Source organism: Spinacia oleracea, chromosome 2, assembly GCF_020520425.1.
Source record: "Spinacia oleracea cultivar Varoflay chromosome 2, BTI_SOV_V1, whole genome shotgun sequence".
Classification (NCBI taxonomy): Eukaryota; Viridiplantae; Streptophyta; class Magnoliopsida; order Caryophyllales; family Amaranthaceae; genus Spinacia; species Spinacia oleracea.
The window spans coordinates 2,911,779-2,937,224 of record NC_079488.1 but is presented as its reverse complement, the minus strand read 5'-3'; the positions used below and the strand labels follow the sequence as shown (position 1 = coordinate 2,937,224).

The following is a 25,446-nucleotide window of genomic DNA, read 5'->3' as shown; positions in this document are numbered from 1 at the left end:
GCAAAGGAAGCTATATGGCTAAGGAAGTTCATAGGTGAACTCGGCGTAGTCCCCTCCATTAAAGGACCAATAGCCCTGTATTGTGATAATAACGGAGCTATTGCACAGGCAAAGGAGCCTAGACACCACCAGAGAGTCAAGCATGTACTTCGTAGATTTCACCTTCTACGAGAGTTCGTTGAAAGAAAAGAAGTCGAGATAAGCAAAATTGGCACTGATGACAACATATCAGATCCATTAACTAAACCTCTGCCGCAGGCGAAGCACAACTCGCACACTGCAGCTATGGGAATCAAGCATATTGGAGAATGGCTTTGATGTCTCTGTTTAATGTTTTAAAGTTTTAGAGTTTAAATCTTTGTAAAACATTATTGGTTAATCATTCACAATAAATGAAAATAATTCATTTTTCCATTTAATTTGTGGTTTATTAAATGATGAGTCCCTTCAATTTGACGATATATTCAAGATAGACTGTCAGGACCAGTCCTGTGACTAAGAAATGTCTATCAAGTGAACTTGAATGTCAAAGGTTGAAAATGGTCCTTAGTCGGAGTTTTCTATAAAATTGGACGCATAGAAAACGTTAAACGATTAGAATGCAAGATGACTAGTAGTTCTGTTTCTTGAACTATGTGGACATGGCAATGTCATAATCATTTGCATAGATACTTACTTTGGGAAGACTAGTATCGGACAAGACCTATGAAACTTTACTGTAAGAGATGAAAATCTGTCATAAGTAAATTTCATTAAAATTATTAGACACTAAATCCTCAATACCTGAGTGATTTGAGATTACTTGTTTGAGAAATGGTTGCTTTGACGTTGAGCAACCGTCGCACCGTAAAAGGAGGCTATAAAGGCAACGCTCAGGTAATCACCTATCAAACGAAGTCTAATCTCAAGATCGCAAGATTGGGATTGTCCTCCCATAAATCGGGATGAGATTCTTAAAATTTGTACAAGGCCACTCGGAGAGCTAGAAACTGTGAAATGCATGGCCGTGCTCGGATGAATCATAGGCTATGATTATCTGTTTATTTGATCAGTTGAACTCTGAAACCGAGGAACACCTCTGGACATAATAAGGATGACAACTCTTACCTTATGTTCAAGAGCAAGCATCGAGCGACAAAGGAATTAGGAAATGCACACTTGTCCCTAAGGACAAGTGGGAGACTGAAGGAAATAATGCCCTTGGTCCAAGTATGCATTCTATGTTAAGTCTAATAAGTGCGGTTCAGTATTAATTAACAAGTTAATAATTCAGTGAGATCAAGTGAGCTGAATGCCTAGCTAGAGGCCGCTTCAGTTCAAGTGGAATTAATGATATTAATCCACAGCTTACTCTTGACTGAACCCGTAGGGTCACACAAATAGTACGTAAACGGATCAAGTATTTAATGGCATTAAATACTCCATCTATGGATATTCGGAATCGACGGATCTTGGTTTCAGTGGGAGCTGAGATCGTCACAGGCAAGAAATGAATACTCCAGAAACGATGATATTGCCGGAAACGGAAATATGGATCGTATCGGAAATATAAATATTATCCAAGTCGTAGATGTTGCCGGAAACGGAAACATGGTACGTATCGGAAAGTATTATCGGAAATGGAAATATTGCCGGAATCGGAAATATTGCCGGAAACGGAAATATTGTCAGAATCGGAAATATTATCGGAATCGGAAAATAATTCCGGAAACGGAAATATTAAATATTTGTTCGAAACGGAAATTAATTCCGGAATCGGAAATATTAAATGTTGTTCGTATCGGAAATGAATTCCGGAATCGGGAATTTAATCGGAAGCGCATCGTACGAATTAGCATCGGACGAGGCCCGCTAGACGAAGGCCCAGCACGAAGCCAGGCCATCGCCCAGCGAGCCGCACGCAGCAACGCACGCCTCGACCAGGCCCAACGCAAGGCCAGGCCCAGCCAAGGGGGCGCGCGCGCGCAGCACCGCACATGGGTTGTGCGCTTGTCGTGGGCCGCAAGGCCTGCGCGGGTGCACGGCTTGTACGATGCGTGTGCGGGAAATCCTAATCCTATTAGGATTCGTGCGAAGATTAAAATCCTAAATCCTATTAGATTTGCTTTGTTATTTAGAGTCCTAAAAAAGTTCTAATTAACAAATCCACATCCTAGTAGGATTACAATTCCTTTTCCATACCTCTATAAATAAGGGCCTAGGGTCATTATTTGTATACACGATTCAAGTATTCAAAGTGATTTTTGAGAGCAAAAATTCAGTCATATAATTGCCTACATTAGCCGAAAATTCTAAGTACCTTAAGGGCGATTCTAGTTGGTCAAGCTTAAGGCGGATCCGGACGTGCTGTGGACTATCTACGGAGGGACGACATTTGGAGTCCTAAAGACTTGTTCTTGTTCGGTTCGGGCGCAGCTAGGGAAGGCACGCAACAAAGTGTATGCATCTAAACTATGCTAAATGATTATGTGTAAATAATATGCTTTCCTGGCTTTATGGTTTTTCCGCATGATTTATGAATTGTCATATGTATCATAACCTAACAAATCAAACCCGAATGACTCAAGACTAATTTTCTAAAAGACCCGAGCATAACTGATTTAGTCAAATACAACATATTTTGAATTGAGTAAAATCTTGATAAATAAACTTATATGTTAGTCTACTTATCATGTATTATTATTTTAATTAACATTCTTACTTACCAGTTACCATGTATTATATTATTAATAGTAAACTAACATTAGAAGTTCATTTATATATCAATAGTTTTTATATTTCTTATCAGATTAAAAAGTTATAATAATACATAAATAAAATTATATCATAAAGGAAAAAATAATATTGATTTAGTTTTCCTCCAATAATATATTATGTAGTACACATCTATGGTAATTAAAATATATTTTTATCTTAGTTTCCTAATAAAACGTAATGCAATTTATTTATTTTAAAGTAAAAAAAAATGAAAAAATATTTTGGCGGGAAAAAATCGCACCAGGAAATGACACATGTCATTCCCGGTGTCTATTTTAGTATATAGTAATAAATATGCATATATAGATGGGTGTATACCTATCTATATATTAATAATTACACATATGTATGTTTCAAAATATATACGGATACAGAAAAGGGCCCTTCAAAAATAATTTGGTTGGGCTTATGTTATACGAAATATTTTCTCTTGTATTTACTTTTCCAATATTTTGCTTGCAGATTTATCTTCAAGTCACCAATTAATCTTTTTCTGTTATGATAATCAACTAATCAAGGATAATGCACTGAAAGTTTCTGGTCAAGATGAAGATGTTGCTAAGTACTTCGTATCATGTAACTAATCTAGAGTTTTGACAATTGATATTTCTCAACAGTGTTCTATCTTAAAACCAATTAATAGTAGAGAAGTGGTTTGCCGATCATACTTTTAGTCATTATCTTCTTTTTCCCAACTCGATTAAATGTCGATTGGTGTGTTGTATTTAATTATCTTAACAAAGAGAGCACGCGTAAATACAACATGGATATGGAGCAATGAAGTATGCTGGAACACAATTAAAGATGGTTGTGGGTCGGACCGGCCTAGGCCTGGCACGAAAAAGGGTGGCCCATTACGGGTACGAAGTTGGAAAAAACGTGACAAGATACGACACGACGGCCCGTGGCATGGACCCCATTTTGAAATGTTCAATCCGGCCCGATAAAATGCAAAGTGGGCTTGATATGGGTCGGACACGTTCTGGTCCACGGCCCGAAGTCCGACCCAAAGCCATCTTTAAAGACAATTATAAAAAATCATTAAGAGGAAAATATTGTGAAATTACAGATATATTTCAAGTATCCCGGCCAAGATTACATTACTCCGTACAATACAAGAAGACATGATTAACTAGGGACAACTTCAATCTGTTGATGGTTCTAAATATCTTCCAAAAACACCTACTTCTAATTAAACCTCTAGATTTAATTTACACTTGTATGTGGTGTTCTTGACAGAAAGTAGTCACCAATCTATAAGACCAAGATAACAAAAAAAAATGTTTCTCTATATCGGACATGGTTGGGAAGATCTGTTGTTAAAATTTGTTTCTTTTAACTTTTAAACTATTGGTTATTTATACCAACATTAAATCATTTTGTTCCAAAATGTCGTGATTTTTTTTCCAAAAAATAAGATGAAAGGCCCTACTAAATTGGTACATCACACATGTATTTTCAGCCAGTTTTGCAGGTCAGACTCATTAAAAGTGAGAATGGTGTATCATTTCTGTTGCGCGCTCTTGATGCCTTGACCCAAAAGCATACTAAACCTAGCTATATCCACGCCTCCATCATGTCTATAGTCCAAGAAGCACGTAGTACAATATTGTAATTGGTAAGGCTATCAACATTCCGAAAATAACCCTGCATATACATATTCAAGGACAATATATATTAGATATATTTTGGTAGGTTATGTTTTCTTCGCCTAAAACACTAGAGTAGTGTGTTTAGAATTTTAGATTCAATTTAAATTCACAATGATAATAAGTTCAAATAAGTTTTAATCACGAAATCTCGATTGTAATTCACAACTGCAATCATACCAAATCAACAAAGTCGCAAACTTACCCTGTGCTTAAAATATCAGGATGGACATTATACTCCTTTGCGAAAACAAAAGGCACGATTCCTTGAGGTAAAGCAGCCTGCCAACATGAATGCAAAAGGGTAAATTAAACCTGTGACCTATCGTACTCAGTTAATTCAAGACCTAGCTATTAGCATATTTGAAAAGGCATGCATCTTGCTAACTAGTCAAGTTTAGGCATATTGCTCGTAGTAACTGAAAAAATTATATAAGGTCATTTCTCACAAAATTTGGGCTATAAAAAGTTCTTTTCAACAAATTTGCTTAATATATAAATAGTAACTGAAAAAATCATTCTGAAATAGAAGTAGTATTATAATGTACCTGGACAATGGCAACGTGTAAAAGAACACCACGAAGACCTATGGCAATAGAAGTAGCAGCAATGACAGCAGGACCTGTCAAAAACCTCACTGCCATTGCAAATGTTGCCACTCTTTTCCCACATGCTATCAGCTTCGGTTGCAAGGCCATGAACAACCCTGTTCACAAATCCACTATTTTAATTAACACATAATAAAATTGGGTAGTTTAAGTACTCCATCTGTTCTCGAATATTAATTTCTTTTGGAATCTTGACACTATTCACAATGTAAGAGAATCTTCTAATTTTTTTCCAATACGTAAACATATTCATGTGAGATTTTATTTTGTTCAACATACATATTTGTAGATATTTACGTTTAAATATTGAGTTGAAACGAGTTGAAAAGTCAAAGCAAAACTAATATTTAAGAACGGAGGGAGTAGTTTGTTTGTTCCACCGTGTACAATACTTAACAACCCCTTTAGTAGCCAATTATAGATGGTAGGAATTAGAACAAACATCATAATTTTCATGGTAATGGATGGTAATGGAAATTTATTAAGAAAAATTGATAACTTTGAGTGAACCACAATGAATATTGATTTTTCTTCAAATTTTACATACAAATTCATTTCCATTGACACCAATTATGGCCGGCTACCAAACAAGCAGTTAAGACATGAAATTGAATCCCGTTTTCATCATTTACCCTTTATTTCTATCAATTCATGACAAATATTCTTGGTACAAGAATATGAAGTCCATATTTTATCAAAGTTGTTCAAGCGTAACATGTTTTAGTGAAGCGTCACAAAATTGACATTTATGAAAGGAAGGTAAGGGCAAATAATGGTTACCTAGACTGAACATGGCCATTCCTAAGCCTGCATCTGACAAAATTGCTATCGATCCCTTCACTATTGTGGGCATTTCAATGTTCCACCTGCTCATTTTGGCTAGTGTTAGACAACAATAATTCACTAGAAAATTTTGAATTTAATGTAGTACAAGGGTAAAACAACAGTTGACAAATTATTATCAATACCAGCAAATTGTTTTAACCAATCCTGGTGCAATATGTATACGAATATAATAAGATCATGTTCTTTTGAGCTCTATTTGGTTGAACTGACAAACTGAATTAAACTCAATGAAGCTGTAACAAACTAAACTGAATGAAGTTAAACTGAGCTGAACAGAACAGAATAGAACTGAATGAAGTTGAAGCTGAACTGAATTGAACCGAATTGACCTAGATGGAGTAGAATTGAATTGAACTAAACTGAACTGAACTGAATTGAATGAAGTTGAACTAAACTAAACTAGATAACATGCACTGAATTGAATGAAGTTGAACTAAACTAAGCAGAACTTAATAAAGTTAAAGTTGAAGTTGAACTTAATTGAATCGAACTGGATGAAGATGAATTGAATTGAATTGAATTGAGTTGTACTGGACTGGACTGAATTGAATGGAGCTAAATCGTACTGGACAAAACGGAATGAAGCTAAATGAAGTTGAACTGAACTGAAATAAAGTCCAAAAACAGAGTCTGGTTTCCAAGAAAAAATTACAAGATTAGAGATGTACAAACCTGTATGAAATAAGAGACCAAGCTAAGCCTAAAAGGCTGGAATAAGTGTTGGGGTTACGAATAAGTTTCCTCCAAACCATGATAAGAATGAGTCTGGTCATAACACTAGCAGGAGGCATTTGATGCTTCCTCATCTCCTCTACATTCCCTTCTTCCATGTCATCCACCACTTTCTTCGTCTGGTACGGCGATCCCGTGGTAGGAAATTTAAATTCTTCGTCCCCTTCCAACTTATCTCCGTTCTCTTTTCCGACCGGACTTAAGTTCTCTGGGAAATTGTTCATTCCAACTGATAATTTAAGTAGATTATATGAATAACGTCAAAAGTGAAATTATGTAAACTTAAAAAACGGATGAAATATAATATAATATAAGAAGCATACATCTTAAATATATTGCTCTTATTAGTCCATTAATCAAACAACTACTACGTACAAACTACGTACTACGTATATATACAACTTAAATATAACATGCTCATATTCAATTGTCACACGTTACTATTTCTAGGTAGGGAGCACGAGTAAATGTGTCACGTTCATATTCAATTGCCCTTTTCATATGATTTTTTTTTCTGAACCGAAGGAAAAAGACTTTACTAGTGCATGTATCGAAACAAATGAATAAAGTAAGAAAAATTAAGTGGAAAATGATAGATACTATAAGGTAATTAGAAGATAAAGATCATTATTAAACAGGCTAAAACGAAAAGTATACACAAATATAATACAATAATACCAATGAGATCTTGACATCTCGGCCTAGTGGCAAAGAGGCCAAAGACTGATGGATTGTTCACAACTTCGAATTCCCCGTTATAATTTGCATAATGCCTTATGACTTAGGTTCCGTCATATTCGACTTTCTTAATTCTAAATTCTTATTCTAAGTTAAGCATATATATGTAAAAGTTATCTATTTATCAGTGATAAATTTTTTCATTTTAGTAAAACTTATTTCTTCAAAATAACTAATAATGTATAAAACTAATCATTTAACCCTTTAAAATATTTATCTATTAATTTTTTTTACTAATATAAATGTTAATCAAACTAGGTTAAAGTTACAAAAAAAATGGTTAAACTTGTGCGCACAAGACCTTTTGAATTTATATTATCTGAATTTATCTGAACTTACCTATTTGAACTTACTTTGTCCGAAAGAAAACTATTTGTGTTTGAAAATATATGAAAAAAACTTAACTTTTTATAAACTTATTTTTACGAACTTAGCTGAACCTAACTGAACTTAATTTATCTAAACTTATTTTGTGTGAATAAAACAAACTTATTAAGATACAAAAATTAAAGTACAAGTGTTAATTAATTACCTCTAGCAGCAGCAATTTCTTGTTGAAGCACAGCTTTAGACGAATCCAAAATCCCAAGATCATTATTATTATTACTCCCTCCTTTAATAACATTAGTATTATTTTTCATATGCTCGGAAACCGGCGACTGATTTGAACTCCAAACAAACATATGCAAGTCCTTATTAGGCGGCGTTGGCGGGTTTCCACCACCTTCCTTCCTCCTCCCACCACCACCACCACTCGTCGTCCCGGCGATCATCGGATTAGGAGGTGGGTAAGGCGGAAGTGACCCTCCACCACCATGATACAATTCCCCACTCATACTCCTCCCCATCCTCCTCTTCCCACCACCACCACCACCACCACCACCTTGTTGTTGTTGTAAGTACAATTGTTGTTGTTGTTTAAACATAATTTCCTCATCAAAGTTGGAAGTCCTTGGTGTTGGTCCCTTAGAGGATTGTAGAGAGAACACATCACCGCCACCAACGCCACCGCAACCGGCGGCGTTAGGGTGTCTAGGGCTGGCGGCTTTACTAGCGAACATAGCGTAGAAGTCGGTTTGGTTGAAGCTGGAGGCGCGTGGGGTTGGCTCTCTAGAGGATTGAATGCTGTATATTTCAACCCCGGTTAAGTTGGAAGCGCGTGGGGTCATTGATGTGAGCGAGTGAAGGTGGGACTTGTTGTAATGGGAGCCTGATACCATGCTTGACGCTGTTGATCGTCGTACTACTACGTGTAGTTTACCGTCGTCGCCTATTTCTGCATCTGCCTGTAAATAATTTAACCATGTTATTTAGTGTATGTATATCCGTTTTAACATAATAATTGCACATAGAGATGACCATGGCAATTTCTGGCCCGATTTGATAACCCAACTTGAATCCGACCTGAAGTTACCTAGAGAAATTCGAGCTGAACCGAACCCGAATGACCTGAAATCGACCTGATTTGACACATTTATCATATTTTGTTGTAATATTAAGTTTTTACAATATTTCTGATATTTTTTTGACACAACCTAAAATCAATTCGAAACCAAAACCTAACCCAACCCACTATGAATACATCACGTTGATTGGACTAACTTATGATGACTCATAACTCAACTTGGAAGTTTTCTCTAATGTGTCGTGGGTTGAGTTTCCCAAACATTGCTCATTTCGACCCATCTCACTAGACTCGACACAACCCATCACGACACACCAGACTCACTCAACCCGACCCATGAAATGCAAATCTACCCAACACATGAATCCAACCCATTCCACACACGAACCCATCCTATCTAACCTTGTGACCCACCTAAACCCCCCCATGACCCACCCAACCCACCTGGTTAGTCGTTAGTCGTTAGCCATCTTTAGTTAATTGCACCGTATATTCTTAACATGGAAAAATAAAGCAGAAAATAGTGCAATTAATTAGTGTATGGTATGATACGTTACCTGTATGGGCTCCCTGCCATTAAGGGAAACAACATCGGATTCAACACGGAAAGAAGTGATAGAAGCCGCCGTCTCCGGGAACTGCTCGGCGATGAGCAACTTAGCACCTCTATACTCAAACAAAAACAACATAAGGGTGTACCAAATAATACTTTGTAACACCACAATTTGTACCATAAGATTACCACTAAAATCCCCATACATAGCCTTTAAAAGAGGGATACCCATAACAAGTGTATTAGGCAAAGTAGAAAGTGAGAAAAGTGTGATCATCCACTCTAAATTGCCCTTTTTGGTGATTAAGAGCCATAAACTAAGTGCACTTAGGATGACCACTTTTTGTAGGCAATCCGCTGCTATGAAATGGTAATTCATCTTGTAGATATCATTGGTGGAGATGAAGTGGAAGGAAAGTAATGGCACCGCGAAAACCGCCACGAAACGGTTGATCCCTGAGCATTGGTCCGGGGTGAAGATCTTCCACCACCGGACCGAACCGTATGCTAGAATCATCGCCACGTAGAGTGGGATGATCGCGGCAAACACATCGTATATGTCTTTGCCTGTGATCATTTTTCACTCTCAAAAACTTATAAGAGCAAATCCGCTCAGGTTTTATATAACAAACTGGTATCAGAGCCAGAGTGGCGAAGATGTAATGAGAAAAGTGCTAGTGTGGTTAAGCTATAGAAGAGGAAGATTATGGAGGTTTTGTGTCATGTTGGTGGAACTAGCTAGGATGGTGGTGGCTAAAAGGAAGAGTGTGAAATGCAAATAGGTGAATTATTTTTGTATAGAGTAGTACTTAAATTTTGAAATAGTTTATTATAATTAGGCAATGTTTGGTTGTAGTAGCTGTAAACTTGTACTAATAGCAGAAAGGCTCAGAAAAGAAGTGGAAAGAATCGGCTGTGGCGGGATGGTGTTTTCAACGCAAAACCTTCATAACAATTAAGAAGGATGGTAAGAAACAAGAGAAGTTAATTAATTAATTACTCCGTACCACATATTTACCAAAAGAATATAATTCCTTCATTTTATAAATATCGCATAATCTTGTTTTTTATAATATTTACATTATACCTTTGTTCATTTTTTGTGATTCCTATCTAAGAAATCATGTAAGATCTTGTTAGGTTCGTATCGATATATATTTTCTAAATATATTTTTTTAATAATTTTTACTTATACATAATTCGATATATTAAGAGTCAAAGTATGCGTTGGGAAGCGTAAAGTCAACCATGGTGCAATATTTAAGGAACGGAGAAAGTATCACAATGTTAGAGTTATCTTTTAAACTTGTTAAAAATCAACTTACTTAAAAATACTGGGTCCTGAATAAAATTTTGGGATCCATAACCTGATTTTTCCGAACCTGAATAACCTGAAAAAATGGGTTAAAACCAAATCGAGCTCGTCATTGACCCGACCGACTAAAACTCGTTGTATTTTATATTGTAGTACTAAAATGAGATTGTGAGGAACTTTAAACACAATAAACACGTTGTTAGTGTTGTTGAGTGTAATATGATTTTGATTTGAATTATACGTCATTTTATGGTTGAATTCGACTACATATAAGCTTGTGTATGTTAGTTTGTGCGCATATTTTGTATATTTTTATTGATATATGTTTATATTTATTACGTGAATAACTGAAAATATAATATAATTTTAAAATCTTCTAACCCCTTGAATCAATCCGAACTGAATAAATCAAACCAGATCAAGGGAAGAGGAAAAAACCGCATCAAAAATCTTTACATGCAAGTATACTCGGATACAAGATGTAGGTAGCTAGGTTTCTCGAAATACAGTGTATATATTTCTTGGTTGTGTAACTTTGACTTGCTGAATAACTCGAAGAATCAAAGTTTATAATCCCAACAATTAACAGTATAATGCAGATTTGTTATAGTACGTACTATAATAAAGTCTAATTAACCATCTGCTAATTAATGTATTTTTATTATGGTTATGGCAGGATAAGATTCTACAGATCAGTCTAGACTTATATCTTAAATGATTGTTTGCCAATTGCCAATATTGTTGTCATGTTCCGTTTACCTTATTTTCAAATTTATAAATAAAATAAGTTTTGATAAGTTCAGAGAAGTTCAGTTACGTTCAGCTTAGATAAGTTCAGAAAAAATACGTGAATAGAACGCACCCTTAATAATTAACTACTTCTATATTTGTAAAGTAGTGATTAAACCTTACAAGATTAATTAGTTCAGGTTCTTATTGAGATAGTATCTAAATGCAAACACCTAGTAGCTAGTACCAGTATCTTACAAAGTTAAAATGAAAGTAATTTGGTGGATAAAACAATTGCAAATCCTGTGCAATCCATCTATAGACATTATTCATAAACTTGAAGTACATAAAAGGTGCATGCAGTGTAGGCCGGGTCAGGGTTCGGGGCGAGCCCACATGCAGGGCCGGACCTTGAATGGTTTTATAAGGCGAGCCGGTAGAAAAAAATTAAACAATATACTATGTAATTATACAATTATACACAAATTTTAGTAAGGACATAACTAAAAATACACTACAAAAATTTTCGGCCGGGGGCCCAATAACAAAGATCCGCCCCTGCCCACATGTCTGGCCCACGTCAAGCCTGTCGATGTTTCAAAAGTGGCCCAAGGCCCTTGTTCCCGGCCGCCGTGCCTAAGCCTAATTGCTTTTTTCGTGCTCGTGATGAGTCGGGCTTTTATTGTTCCGGGTCGGGCTTTTATTGTTCTGGGTCGGATCGGGTCTTGGTCCGCCCCACAGCCATCTTACATGTACATCAATGCATGCCATTAGTAGCTTAAGTGAAATTCATTTCAAGTTAGTTACATGCGTTCGAGTATATAATTCGGAGTATAATTATCTGTTTAGACTATTGAAACATGGTTTGACTAGCTAGAAAAGATTAGATTATAGCCAAATTTGGAAATCATATTAATTGAGGACATGAGGTACATTTCGATTAATGAAAAATCTCATTAAAAAATCTCAAATATACACCATGCAATAAAGACGGTTGCAGGCTGAGCCGAACCGTGTCTCGAACCGAGCCCCCGAGCCGTGGGCTTGAACGGGCCCGACCTGTGCCAAGCCCACTTGTAACGTTCCGGTCAAGCTGCGCTGATATTTTCAGAAATATGGCCAAGGCCTACATTATCTCATGCAGGCTCGATCGGGCTGTTGGGCCTAAACATAATTTTACTCAATTTAACGTCTTTTGTCGTGTTGTTTCTCGCCATGCTTTTTCCAGAAAATATGTTCATGCTCGGTCCACACCCGCAACTTCATGCTCGTATCGAGTGGTACTTTAGCCGGCCCAACCCAGTGCCATCTTTACCATGCAATCCTAACACTTATAAAAGCATAAATATAAGGAAAACATAAGAACAAGATATTACAAGTTACAGTATTTTAACTTGTGCCTCAGTCTGCGGCACTGCAAACGTAGCTGCACATGAACTCCCCAAAAAATCCATTAGTTTGCGGTGGGATCCATTTCTTACTTATTACAAATAAATATTTCTAAAATGCTTGGAAATTAGCAAAATTTAAAGTCAGATCTAAGTAAATTAATTTTATTATTCTAATTGTGCTGGTCAAAATTTTATTTAAAATTTTTGAAATAATAAAACAAAATAAATAAATTAATAAAATTGAAAAACAGAGGAATCTGTCTTAACTTGTTGGGACAATGATATCTGTGGTTGCAGGAGCATGCATCTTAATACAGAACTATTAGACAAAGCAAGTTTTTTTATATATATACTCCGTATAAATTTTTGATGTTTAAGCAAATGACAAAATAAATTGTAACTAATCCAAAATTATTAGATTGTTAAAATCCCGATTGATAGACAATATTTATTTCTTTATTTATTTCACATGTAATAAATTCTAGATTTTAGGAATATATATTTTCTTATGTTATCAAACTTTTGTACATACATACGGAGTACAAATGTACAATACTTATCTTACATTGAACAACATGCTCTCGGTTATTTGTTCTTTATTTAATTTACAAATGTATGTTCTCGGATCCGTTCTTGAGTATATTTGCAGTTACGGTCTCATTTCTATAATTATATTCCAATTTCTACATTTTACGTTTGTTAATCTATCTATATATTAAAACTCCAAGGCATTTCATGACATCTCTCCATGTGTCACGATAACTTGACAAATGACATGGAATAGCAGTGACATGTCATACACACACATCGTTCATTGTGTCCTCATAAAAAAAATGTTGTTATCCATCTTTGAACTCATGACCTTTTATATGTTAATGCAAAGTTTTAACCATTACTCCAATGAAACAACTTATGACTCTAAAACAATTAAAAAGGAGAAAAATCACACTTATGATTTATGAATGCATAAATCTTTAATACCCAAAATTTATGTATTTGAATAATAATTTATGGTGACAAAAAGTTTCTTAAATTTTATTCATTTACTAATCAAATCATTTATCTTTTCTAGAAATGTATTTAGATCAAACATTAAAACATGAAATTAACAGAGAAAAGAATAGGATAAAATAATGTTGCGCTTTCTTTTAACTAATCAAATGTGTTTTTTTCCTCCAAAATGTATTTCGTCTTTGTAACACAATAAACAATTGTAACTCAAAACATTTCTTACAAGTCATAAGCAAAGTGGGTACAAAAAATAAAAATTTACACAAATCATGCAAAATTACTCAAAAAAGTAGCTTAACAGTGGTTGGTTAACCAATTTTATTCTTAAACTGGATATGTAATGAAATTCATATTATGGTCAAACTGCGTACATAAAAGAATTTATATGGAGTAAGTGATCGAATTTGAAATGATTAAAAAAACTCGAATTATATGCACACTCCGAGACATCGCCCGGGCCACTAACTAGTTCATCATCTATATCTCTAATTATATATTTTATACGGAGTATCATTTTTATATCATTTAATTTTCATTCGTTTGCAACGTTAATTAATTAATAATTATATGAAGTAATATATAGGGATATTATTGACAAATCAAGCAAAGCTTTCTCTGAATTGATGCTGCATGTTTTGTACACAGACAACAGCAGCATCAGAGAAGTGAATACAAGATTTTATTTTATTTTAATTAGTCGCAAATTTAATGGAGTATTCCGTTACCGTTAATGAAGTGAATGAATCACATGCTTGTCTGCATATATTTGTAGTTTTATTCAAGACCAAGATTCTTAATTATTGTAATTACACTTCAAAAATTCAAACCAATGTACGTTGGACGGAGAACTCACATTGTCACCCGAAGGATCGAGTCCCATTAGCTGCATAATGCTTAAGAATGGTTTAAGTATATGTAACTGGATCGACTAACTTGAATACGTGTTATATGTGTAGAGCATATAAGAAGAAAGAAGTTTTATATGAGTGTAAGTTTAGACTCGCATATAAAATGGAAGTTATGTAGGTTGTCGCGTCCAAGAACAGAACATTGATTTGAAACTACGTTCTCTAAGAACTTGTCCAGCTTCAACTGCTATCTGCCACCTCTTAAGAGCAAGATTAGCGCTAGTATGAGCTAAGACTTCCACATCATCTTTTATTTATTTTCAATGCTAATATGTTTAACGTATGAGAAAACTACTCAAACACTACATCGATATATTGTTAACAGCTATCTAAACTACTACCAACCAAGTGTGTTTTGACTTAGTGGAAAACATTCCACCTTCCAACCAAAAGGTTGGGAGTTCGATCCCCCATTAGGGGCACTTTGAGGGAGGGTTCCCCTTATCATTCCCCCCACTCTCAAAGTGTCTAGCCTGCTAACCCGGACGGGTTGACCCGTGCGGGGTTCCGACCCGGTAGGCCTCCTTCATCTTACCTTGCAAAACAAAAAAAAAAAAAAAAAAAAAAAAATCTAAACTACTACCTCGTTATACGCTTAAAAATTTCACAAGCAGCATTTTAAATAGGTCAAAAAAGCTATTCTCTACCTTTACGTCCTAGCTTTAACCGCCTAACTTTAACCCGGATATAAAATGGAAGTTATGTGGACTACTGGACTGTTGTGTCCAAGACCGGAACATTAATTAAAACTACGTTCTCTAATAACTTGTTCAGACTTCAACCACTAACCGTCACCTTTGAACGCTAAAATGTTTACGGAGTAATATCTAAGAAAAGCTATTCAAATGCTACATCTATCATTTAACCGCTATCTAAACTACTACATTATCAAACGCTATGCAAATAGCGCTTTGAATAGGTCAAACGCTACCCTCTACCTTAAAACTATCCAACCCGCCATAACTTTTAACCCTAATATAAAATGGAAGATATGTGGACAGTGGGTGTCCAAAAACAGAACATTGATTTGAAGCAACGTTTTTTAGTTCTGAACTTGCCCATTCCCAACTAGATAGATATCTTGTTCAGACTTCAGAACGTTTAATTAATTCTGAGATGTTGATAAAAAATAATAATTGAATTTTGGTCAGTCAATCTTGGCAATTTTTGAAATTATAAATTCAATCTACGACTTTGTTGAGCCCTAGGATCACTTACCTGATCAACAAAGGCCTTTGACAATATTTTCTTCTTTTATTAAAAAAATGAAATAAATTAATACAAGAGTTTTAAAGGTTTAATAATAAAAAGTGTCCCTGTTTACAAATTATACGGAGTAGGTGAATTAAGAAAATGTATTAATATTCAATACGGTTTTCATATATCTAACTCGATTGGATGTTGTCGCGTGCCTAGTTTTTACTAAAGATGGTTGTGTACCGGGTCAGGCTGGGCTTCAGGTCAAACAGGCCCAGACCATACCAAGTCCGCTTGTGCCGTACCATGCCGGGCTAAAAGTTTCAAAACAGGGTTCAAGCCCACGTGCCCTCGTGTCGGGCCGTCGTGCAAATTCCTTTTACTAAATTTATCGTGCTTGTGCCAATGTCGGGCTGGGACAAAAGTTTCAAAATAGGGTCCCAGGCCCACGTGTTGAGCTGTCGTGTATACGCCTAATTTTACTAAATGTATCGTGCTTTGTCGTGCAACGCCTAATTTTACTAAAAAAAATACGGCCCAGACCCGGCCCACGACTTCGTGCATGTGCCGGGTCACAAGTGGTTTCGGAATCTGGAAGACGACAGAAGGTTCATAATCTAAACATCGGTGGAAAGAACTTGGGTCGAGAACATGCAAATCACAGACTATCCCTACTAAAAGATTCGATGTCAATCCGTTCACGGCAAAGTGGCAAACCGGTTAAACGGAGGAGAATGAGTTGAAGACTCTGGATCGAAAGGAAACCCTAAACCAAGCATAAGGATTAAGGAGAAAAAGGGGGTAGGCAAAAGGGAAGAGTACAGCAGAACAAAATGGATTACCGTGGGCTAGGTCCGACCCAGTAAAAGGGCACGCGGCCATGCCTCCCGTCCCAAGCGGGCTCAGCATAGGTCAGGCCCATTGGGCCATGGGATAGGCCTGAAGCCCGACCAGGCCCACAACCATCTTTGCTGTAGCATGATGCATTGAGACAAAAAGAAGGAGAATGCATAATTCTCAGAAGGGGGTGGGCAAAAGGGAAGACACAGCAGAACAAAAAGGATTACCGTGGGGCTAGGCCCGACCCAGCACGAGGGCACGCGGCCGTGCCTCCCGTTCCAAGTGGGCTTGGGTGGGCCAGGCCCACTGGGCAGCGGGAGCCCGACCCGGCCCACAATCATCTTTGCCGTAGCATGATGCGTTGAGACAAAAAGGAGAATGTGACAGTCAAGTGTAATTGTTCTAACAGAAAAGGACTACCATGGTCTAGGCCCGACCCAGCAAGAGGGCACGCGGCCGTGCCTCCCGTTCCAAACGGGCTTGGGTGGGTCAGGCCCATTGGGCCGTGGGAGCCCAACCCGGCCCTCAACAGAACAAAAAGGAGGAGAATGCATAATTCATCACACATCAAGTGTAATTGTTCTCAGAAGGGGGTAAGGCGAAGGGGAAGAACACAGCAGAACAAAAAGGATTACCTTATGAATCAGGCGTGTTCTGCTAGTTTGCTCTCCAAGACCTGTGAGTGCATTATATTACCAGCAGTGAAAAGACCAACCAGACGGAAGAAGTTGCAAAACACGGGTAAAGGAAGTTCACAGCAACAAAAACAAAAGCAATATCGAAATCATGTTTGATGTTAGTCTTTCCAACAAATAATATGAATGGAACACTAACCTAGCACATGCAAACGAGGAACATAATAAATTAATAATCAAGCAGTTCAAAGGAGTTCATATAGTGGATCCACCTAATACTCACCAAAAGCTAGTCTTTTCCGGATTTAATCACAGTAATGCTGATAACAATTCTGTAAACCACCTAATTACCATGCACAGTACATTAAAAGCATCATACTTGCCCACCTATCCTCGGCGAAACTTACCAAAATATCCTAAAACTGATGTTTCCAGAGAAGATATTCTTAATAATGCAGATGGACAGACAACATACTGATAACAATGTGCAGCTTTTTCCATGGAAACAGAGACAAGAGCTTGGGTCAAACTCTTTCAGACCATCAACTATATATGGAAAAAGAGCGTAAAAGAACTTAATTACTCTTGCAACCTTAAAAAAGGAGTAGGTTACGAGCTTAATACGGGTAATTACAGTGCAAGATGATCAAAAACTTACAAATGGTTCATTCTCTTTATCTTGTTTCTGTTTCTTTTCCTAACCAGGTTTGTCTCGTCACAACAAATTTTCTCTTCGCCTCTGGAAAAGATCTCGTCTTCAGGCTTCAGAAACACTAGGGTAGGTCATTGTGGACTCAACATAGTTACATCTTTGATTTTAACCCTTCTACTAAGATCAAAACATAATGCAAAATTGCCAATTCTTCAAGGCATGGGTCTTAAATTGATATCTTTCTTCAATTACCTCGACAACAGTAAGTAATGCAAGAAGAAATGACATGTACAGCTCTCACTATTATTGCATGCTTACAATTTAAAAAAGGCAGGTTTTCCACTACAAAGGCATGTATGAAACGAAAAACATCGATTTGAATGAAACCTTCCTTCCGATGATAATAGAAAACCAAAACAGATAATCGGTGCTTCTGATTAGCTGAAGGAATTAACTTATCACCTACGGACATCCCAGTTCAACCGTAGTAGTATTGTTTTAAGAGAGGTATACACCAAAAAAAGGGAAGCGGGCAAAACAAGAGGACACGTATATAACGAAAGTAGATGGAAAGACATAGCCATCTAACTGCCAATCACACATTACATAATCATGAATCATATCCAAAACAAACCTGAAAGAGTAGCACCACCTCAAAACCACCAAATTATCAGTCTTCTACATCTAGCATTCCTAGGCTTAGGAGTTTCACAAGCAACTCAAAGTTGACAGTAGACCATAATGACCTATAAGCCTAATATTGTGAGAAATGAAATTTCCAAGAAAGGAACTTTCATCCAAAGCTTCAGCTGTAAACCCCAAACATGCTGTCTATAAGTAATAGTGTGGAGTCTTCATGTTAAATAAGACCATAAAGTCAATACTGCATAAACAGAGTCCTCAATTGTGACCAGAATCCTACATCGCCTCTTTATCAGGTGGGTGATAAGTACAAGCTTCAAAACAAATGATATATTAAAGGTTAAAAGTGGGTAGTATAGGAATTAGGAACAGAAATGAAAGATCAAACTCTTAGCCCAACTAGGAACCAGCTTTAAATCGATTTCTAGTTACTTCGTATCATCTAAAATTTTAAAGGCTAAAGCAGCTATCATAGTGCTGACTGCTGAGGCTAGCATGAGCATAGAGGCTCGCTCATACAAGCTTTGTTCTACTAGTGGAAAAAGGGACGATCCCGAAAATGCAACTCCGGGCAATAGTTTAATACCAGTCCCTATTTTCAACTTCTGGTGGATGCTCATAGTAGTGAATCTAGCTATGTTCTGCTCGCAGGATCACATCATTCACAAAAGTATGAGATGAAGAAAAAATATGTGTTATGCCTAAACAAGGTAGCACTCATATCCAAAAAAAATACATTATATGACTAGCCTGATGGAGAAGACAGAAACTGCAAAGGCATATTTCCAAGGATGGAGGATTTGGTTTAAATCATAAAATACATAACAAAATCGTACTCTGGCAATTAAAGAGCATTGCTTTGGAGTAGACTGATGACTCACATGCCAACCCTAAGATGACCTATGTTACTTCAAATTAGGGACCTTAAATCGGCCACGGGTACCTGTCCGAATGTTAATTGATCCATGGTTTTGGTCCCAAAAGAAGTGGCAAGGTGTCAATACCCATGTTAGAGTCTCAAGGGTCCAACACACCTACATGAGATAAATGAAGATCCCCATAACACAGATTGGGAAATTAAAATGATATAATCAACGAGAATGTTTCAAGCTTCAAAGATTAACTACAAGCTTAAGGCTAGCACTTCAAAATTCTATGTTCTCATCGTTTTCTAGCTCAGATAAAACATATCCAAAATAAACATACAACTTGAATACAAAAGTAAATAAGATAGCTTGAAAAGAAAACACTAGTGAAGAGTACTACTCGAAACAGAGAACATTTTCGATTATGGCAATCTGAGAACCTCCCATACCTCTTCAAGAGGAAAAAAAACCATTGAGGAATAAAAAAAGGCGAGATAAAATCAAGGCTAAAAGAAGCATATATTGAAGTGAGTAAGCATCACACTGCATAAAACGGAACACTAAGTACACAGAAATTTCATTAAAACCACAAAAGAGGCTGATTTAAATCCGTGGATAGTCGGATACACAAGAAACAATTACATCCTTCACATTGTGAAATCTCAAGCAAGTCCACAACATCACTACATAACAGGACGCGGATTATTCGAGATCACAGCACGGAATAAAAACACCTTAACACCAACACCACATCACCTCTCCACAAAAGAAATACCAACAATAACAGTTGTCAACTAGAAACAAAGGTGATATTTCATTTCTTTTGATCACTAATCCATTTCTATGTACAGAAAACACATCAAGTAGAGTATTAAATCTAACATTCGACCTTTAAACGGGAGGAATGTTGGAGAAAGAAAAACCCTTGTAACCCTTGTACGCGTAGTAAGCAATCCTTGTATAATAGAAACCCGGTAGGAACAAGATCGCCCCTAATATTGCAAAGAACATCCCTGTTTCAATTTCAACAAAAAAAAAATCAAATTGAAAGAGGCATTCGATGAAATAAACGAATTAGGGTTAAGATTAATAGACACAAAATAAATAAAAAATTAAACAAATTTCAGTCTCAATTAAACAAATTTCATGAATACCAAGAAAAATTCAAAACAATCCGAATTAAAAACAGTAAATAAATTATAAATTTAGGGTTAGGGTTAATACCATGAGCTCGATCACCACCAACATGATTGACGGCCATGAAAATCCCGAGGACGATACCGACAACACCGAAGACGAGGAGAGAGACAGCTAAGGCGATCTCTTTAATAGGAGGTTTATTGTTGATTGCATAAGTGTTGTCCATCATGATATCTTCATCTGTAATGGAGAAGGCATGATCAACATACGCCATTGTTAACAAACACTTCTTGCGAGCTTCGAAATTGTTGATGTTGCAGATGATGAAACGTTTCCTGTGTCAGTGGTGGTGGTGGTGACGACGACGAGAGTGGGAGACGATGATGAAGATAACAAAAGGGGGATTTTTTTAGAGAGAAGAAGAAGATAAAGTTTCTGGTTATTGTTGCGTAGTTAGTTAGACTAGTTATTCAGAGTTTATTGCCTTTGATCAGAAGTCTGGTATACAGTACCACTAGTTCAACGAGAAAGTCTATCTTTTCGAGATTCAGAACAAGTTTTACGAGTTTTACTTGGACATAATTACGCATTTACGCTTATTAAAGAAACTTAAACGAGTTGTCGAATAATAATGAGTCGAATATGTAGTTGTCCGAGCTTGATTCGTTCACTTAACAAGCTTAATTTTTTTGTTCAAACTTGTTTAGTAACTTTTCAAACAAGTTATGACTGAGGTCTGAGGCTTTGACCGAGCTTGTTCGTGAGTATTTATCACCAATCGGCTCATTTGTACCCCTAACTCCCGCTTCCTAAACTTTGAGGAGTAAATATCAATAACACCATGACGATTCGATAAATACATTAAACTTTTATGCTATACTTTTTGTTATATAACTTTTATAATTATTTTTTACAACGATTATGGACACAGTTGATAACAAACTCATACTCCACCATTGTACAAATTGATGGCATTGCAATGAAACAATGATATCATTTTTTATAGAAAGCGAGTAACCGGTATCAAGAATGAAACAATGAAACAATGCTACCAAAAAAATGAAACAATGCTATCATTTTTTCCAATGGTGTTTAATTTTGGTACATTATTATTTTCTCTCTTCCTCGAGTCATTTTCTCCTTCTCTCTTTCTTACTCTCTTTCTTTCCCCTCTCTAAAAGAATCACAATCAAGTTGTTGACAAACCAATTCATTATTTTAAATGCCTAAAAGAATATAATATAATTTAAATTGATTATAATATATTTGTAAAGACCATAAAATATTGGGGACTTCAATCTATCCTCTCTAAAAAAAGTTTTGTTCCGAAACTTGAACTAGAATATTATTTGCAAGATTTTGTTGTTTCACTAGTATTACAATAACGAATGCCAAAAAGGTTAATGGACAATTAATAAGAAAACACAAACTTTATGTGGTTCACAAACAATGTGTTAGGTCCAGGAGACGATGCATGTCTTACAGATCTTGAGGAAAAATTATTACAAAACTATGCTAGGTTAATGAACACACAAACTTTACGGGTGCACCATAATTAGTTGGCAAATGCTGAAATAAAGATGAAGAAAATAACTTGAATCTTGTGCCTCACATTTTGTCCTCTAAAGAGCAAAATGTTAATGTGCTTCTGTCACTTACACAGTTACACACAGACATTGCTCTTTAGAACTGAACTGAACTGAACTGAACGCAAACTAGACTGAATTTCAAGACCTTGAAATTCAACAAAAAAGAACAAGAGTGAACCTAATTCCTCTTTTGCAGCTTCCGTCAATACCATGTACTCTGCTTCTATATACAGTAGACGGACTCATTGTAGGCTGCAAAGTTGTCTCTTCTAATTAGCCGCAAAACCACCAAGAGTGAACACATAAGAAGTCATAGATCATCTATTATCAACTTAAATAGCATAATCACACCTAAAAAACCTGTTACAAAACACAGGGTATCACTTCCATAAACGAGTCCAACATCGGACGTATTAATGCAACATAACTCAAAATATGTAATGATGTGCACTAAATAGGAAATCATTAATACTAGTGTTAAACAAACAAGCCTTACATTCTAAATACACACTTCTACAATAAATTCAACATCAAATCAAAGCTATAAGGATCTTTTACTCCTTTGAGCCTAAAGAGAGACCGGTAAAAACAGCTTTCCTTTTTACCATCCAATATTACCGAGGTCGGTAAAAAAAGCAGGAAATAACCCGTTTTCTTGTAGTGGCCATTGATAAACTTTACATAACAGCTTTGCTTTGCTTCTTAGCAGAACCATTGCACTCAATAGAAAGAAACTCCCCAATAATAATTTACCTAAAATTGAAGAGTCTGTTCTGTTAGGTTCCTGTACAGCAAGCAATGAAAATGGTGCATTGGTTTCTCGAGAGTGGGTGCATATCTTCCAGTATTATATGCAGGTGATTCTAGTCCCCTTTGTACTCCTTCACATAACATGATATCTTCTATCTGCATTGTTATACAACACTTATGTCAATCTATCTTTTCTAAACACTCCTTTTTTCTTTTTTTTCCGCAAAGAAAGTGGGATGGGAAAGGGAGGATATTTGAGAACATTTTTGTACTTATAAACTCATTGGGCCATATACAAGCCCATACAAGAGAAGAGATTGACCATAAATAAGCCTGACGGGGTTATATCCTAAAACCAACTTGTAATAGGTGGAGGTTGACCACATATCAGTCTGACAGAGTTCTACCTTAAAACCAATTGGTAATAGTTGGAGATTGACCACATATAAGCCTGACGGGGTTCTATCCTAAAACCAGTTGGTAATAGGAGGAGATTGACCATATATAAGTCTGACGTGGTTCTATTCTAAAACATATACTCATAATGAAAGCTGGACAACTTTCACATACCTGTACTTCTTCGCTGTCTTTTAGGCTTCTCTCAATGAAAGCCTTGTCATCCTACAATAAATAACAAAAATGAACTTAATTATGCAGCACTAACTATATATAACTACACAAAGTAATCTCTGATACGCTGAAATGACGATTTGCTTCTTGAAAAGCATCAAAGTACCATTAAGCCCAACATATACTACACTGCAGATGTCAACGAAAAATCTACTTGCTTTCGTAATTTAGAATACTGTAAGTCGGAAGGTTAAAAATTTATAAACACAGAAAATTTCCAATCCACAATTTTATGCAGCAAAAAAAACACTAGTATGATCAATAATTCACTACGCGTCTAGAGCGTAATTAAGGTCTGGGTTTGGTCTGTAGAGCGTAATTAAGATCAATCGAGCTTTCAGATTTCTAAGTCAGAGTCATGCCTTTTTCCTCGATATAAACACTGCAAAGTTGAGCTCGAGGGCTGCAACGTTACTTCAGTTAATGTTCAATTGTTAAAGTAACTTGAAGCTGTCATCTTTATCTCTTTATGTGTTACTGGAAAAACACAGATACAAGTCCTGGTGTAATCAACCATTTCGACAACTTTTGTGTAAGACTGTCTTACCGAAAAGACCACTTTGATTGCTTAACTAACTGGTTTCATTGCTTAACTAATAGGTTTTATTGTTTAACTAAGTAGTTCTAGTGCTTAACTAATTAGTTCTATTGCTTAACTAATTAGTTTCGTGCTTAACTAATTAGTTTCGATGCGTAACTAATTGCTTCCATTGCTTAACTTATACGACAATAAGGTGGTCTTTTGTGTAAGACTGCCTTATATAAAAGTTTGTACCATTTCACGATAAGTTTACCTGATTTTGGATTAAAAATGAGCGTTAACTGTCCATACACATGCCCATGTCTTCAAAAATCAAATATCGGTACTCAAAGAGAAACGAAGAGTGCAGGTAACCTAAAAACCGAGTAACCAACAGTCCATGATATCAATCTCTTTCAAATAGGTCTAGAACCAGACTCCTTTCTCCTTCATGCCTTCCAAATTTATCACTACAGTGCACTCTTAAATCCCATGCTTTCATCTTGCAAAATCCAAAATACCACTGTAACCGTTGTATGGTCAAGATACAAAAAAAAAATCCAGTGAAGAACCCCCAACCCAGTGCCAATCATTATTCATTAGTACGTGAAAACTGCAATCTCATATGGACAGCAATCCAGCACAATAGCCAAAAATAGATCAACGAAATTGTTGATGCAACAACATAGCAAGTTAGCAACAGCTATGTTACTAGTACAGTAGTACTCCATATTTATCAACTCAAAACTCGAAGAATATTGTGGGTGGTAACTGGTAACCTACCAGCAAATTTTTTAATTTAGTTACATATAAATTAGAAGACAATAAAAACATAGACCTTTCATACGTAGTATAATGTAAAAGACACTAAAAATATACATCTTTCATTTCAGTGATGGGTGAATTAAGTGTTTACTTTACAGGAGATTGACGTCGTATTTCCGTAATAAATAGAATTTTGAATTTTAGAAAGAATCTAACCTTCAATGACGCGTCAAGAAAGTAGTCAAACACTACTTGACATTTCCGCGGTCCCAACGGAATAACAAGGTTGGTGTCCATCCAAGGGCCATACCTGTTAAATTAAGCAGTCACGAAAAAAAAGGGATACAGGTCTCAAGGATGTCAAAGCATGCACGAAATTAAAGTAGTAAGGGAACATTTTTCACCTGTTAATCATGAAGTTGGGATAAACAAAAGCATAGAGTGCTTTAGATCCAAGTCTGTCAAAATCCTCTCCAGTTTCTGTGGATGAGCTCGCACATCTTTGGATGCTAACTTTTTCAAACATCTAATGCAGTAAACTACAAGTCAGATCAGATTTTAATGTTTCTTTGGAGAAG

The 25,446-nt window shown here is 36.2% G+C and overlaps 3 protein-coding genes across 5 annotated transcripts in view; all 3 read right to left on the bottom strand.

The window, feature by feature from the left end:
- Nucleotides 1-3,819: 3,819 nt before the first annotated feature.
- Nucleotides 3,820-10,191, bottom strand: LOC110805111 (auxin efflux carrier component 2). 2 transcript variants are annotated; one of them, XM_022010731.2, is made up of 7 exons: nt 9,293-10,191; nt 7,863-8,616; nt 6,533-6,800; nt 5,795-5,880; nt 4,955-5,112; nt 4,612-4,688; nt 3,820-4,404 (listed from the first exon to the last, which is right to left on the bottom strand). In XM_022010731.2, the coding sequence occupies exons 1-7, from the start codon at nt 9,863-9,865 to the stop codon at nt 4,338-4,340; spliced, it is 1,983 nt and encodes a 660-aa protein (XP_021866423.2). In that variant the 5' UTR covers nt 9,866-10,191; the 3' UTR covers nt 3,820-4,337. The 2 variants fall into 2 exon arrangements, with proteins under 2 accessions (XP_021866423.2, XP_021866422.2); XM_022010730.2 differs by having other exon boundaries at nt 6,533-6,821; nt 9,293-10,189.
- A 9,838-nt stretch (nt 10,192-20,029) lies between these two features.
- On the bottom strand, nt 20,030-21,122 carry LOC110805104 (uncharacterized). The gene is made up of 2 exons (XM_022010718.2): nt 20,699-21,122; nt 20,030-20,487 (listed from the first exon to the last, which is right to left on the bottom strand). The coding sequence occupies exons 1-2, from the start codon at nt 20,886-20,888 to the stop codon at nt 20,366-20,368; spliced, it is 312 nt and encodes a 103-aa protein (XP_021866410.1). The 5' UTR covers nt 20,889-21,122; the 3' UTR covers nt 20,030-20,365.
- A 903-nt stretch (nt 21,123-22,025) lies between these two features.
- LOC110805105 (choline monooxygenase, chloroplastic-like) overlaps nt 22,026-25,446 on the bottom strand; it is a 29,692-nt gene continuing 26,271 nt past the window's right edge. The window contains exons 7-11 of one of the 2 annotated variants that reach the window (XM_022010721.2): nt 25,273-25,394; nt 25,085-25,178; nt 23,524-23,574; nt 22,957-23,109; nt 22,026-22,563 (exon numbers count right to left, since the gene is read on the bottom strand). In XM_022010721.2, the coding sequence (XP_021866413.2) occupies nt 22,957-23,109; nt 23,524-23,574; nt 25,085-25,178; nt 25,273-25,394 (420 nt within the window). In that variant the 3' untranslated portion in view covers nt 22,026-22,563. The remainder of the gene's footprint in view (nt 22,564-22,956; nt 23,110-23,523; nt 23,575-25,084; nt 25,179-25,272; nt 25,395-25,446) is intronic. The other variant, XM_022010722.2, reaches the window with a different exon arrangement.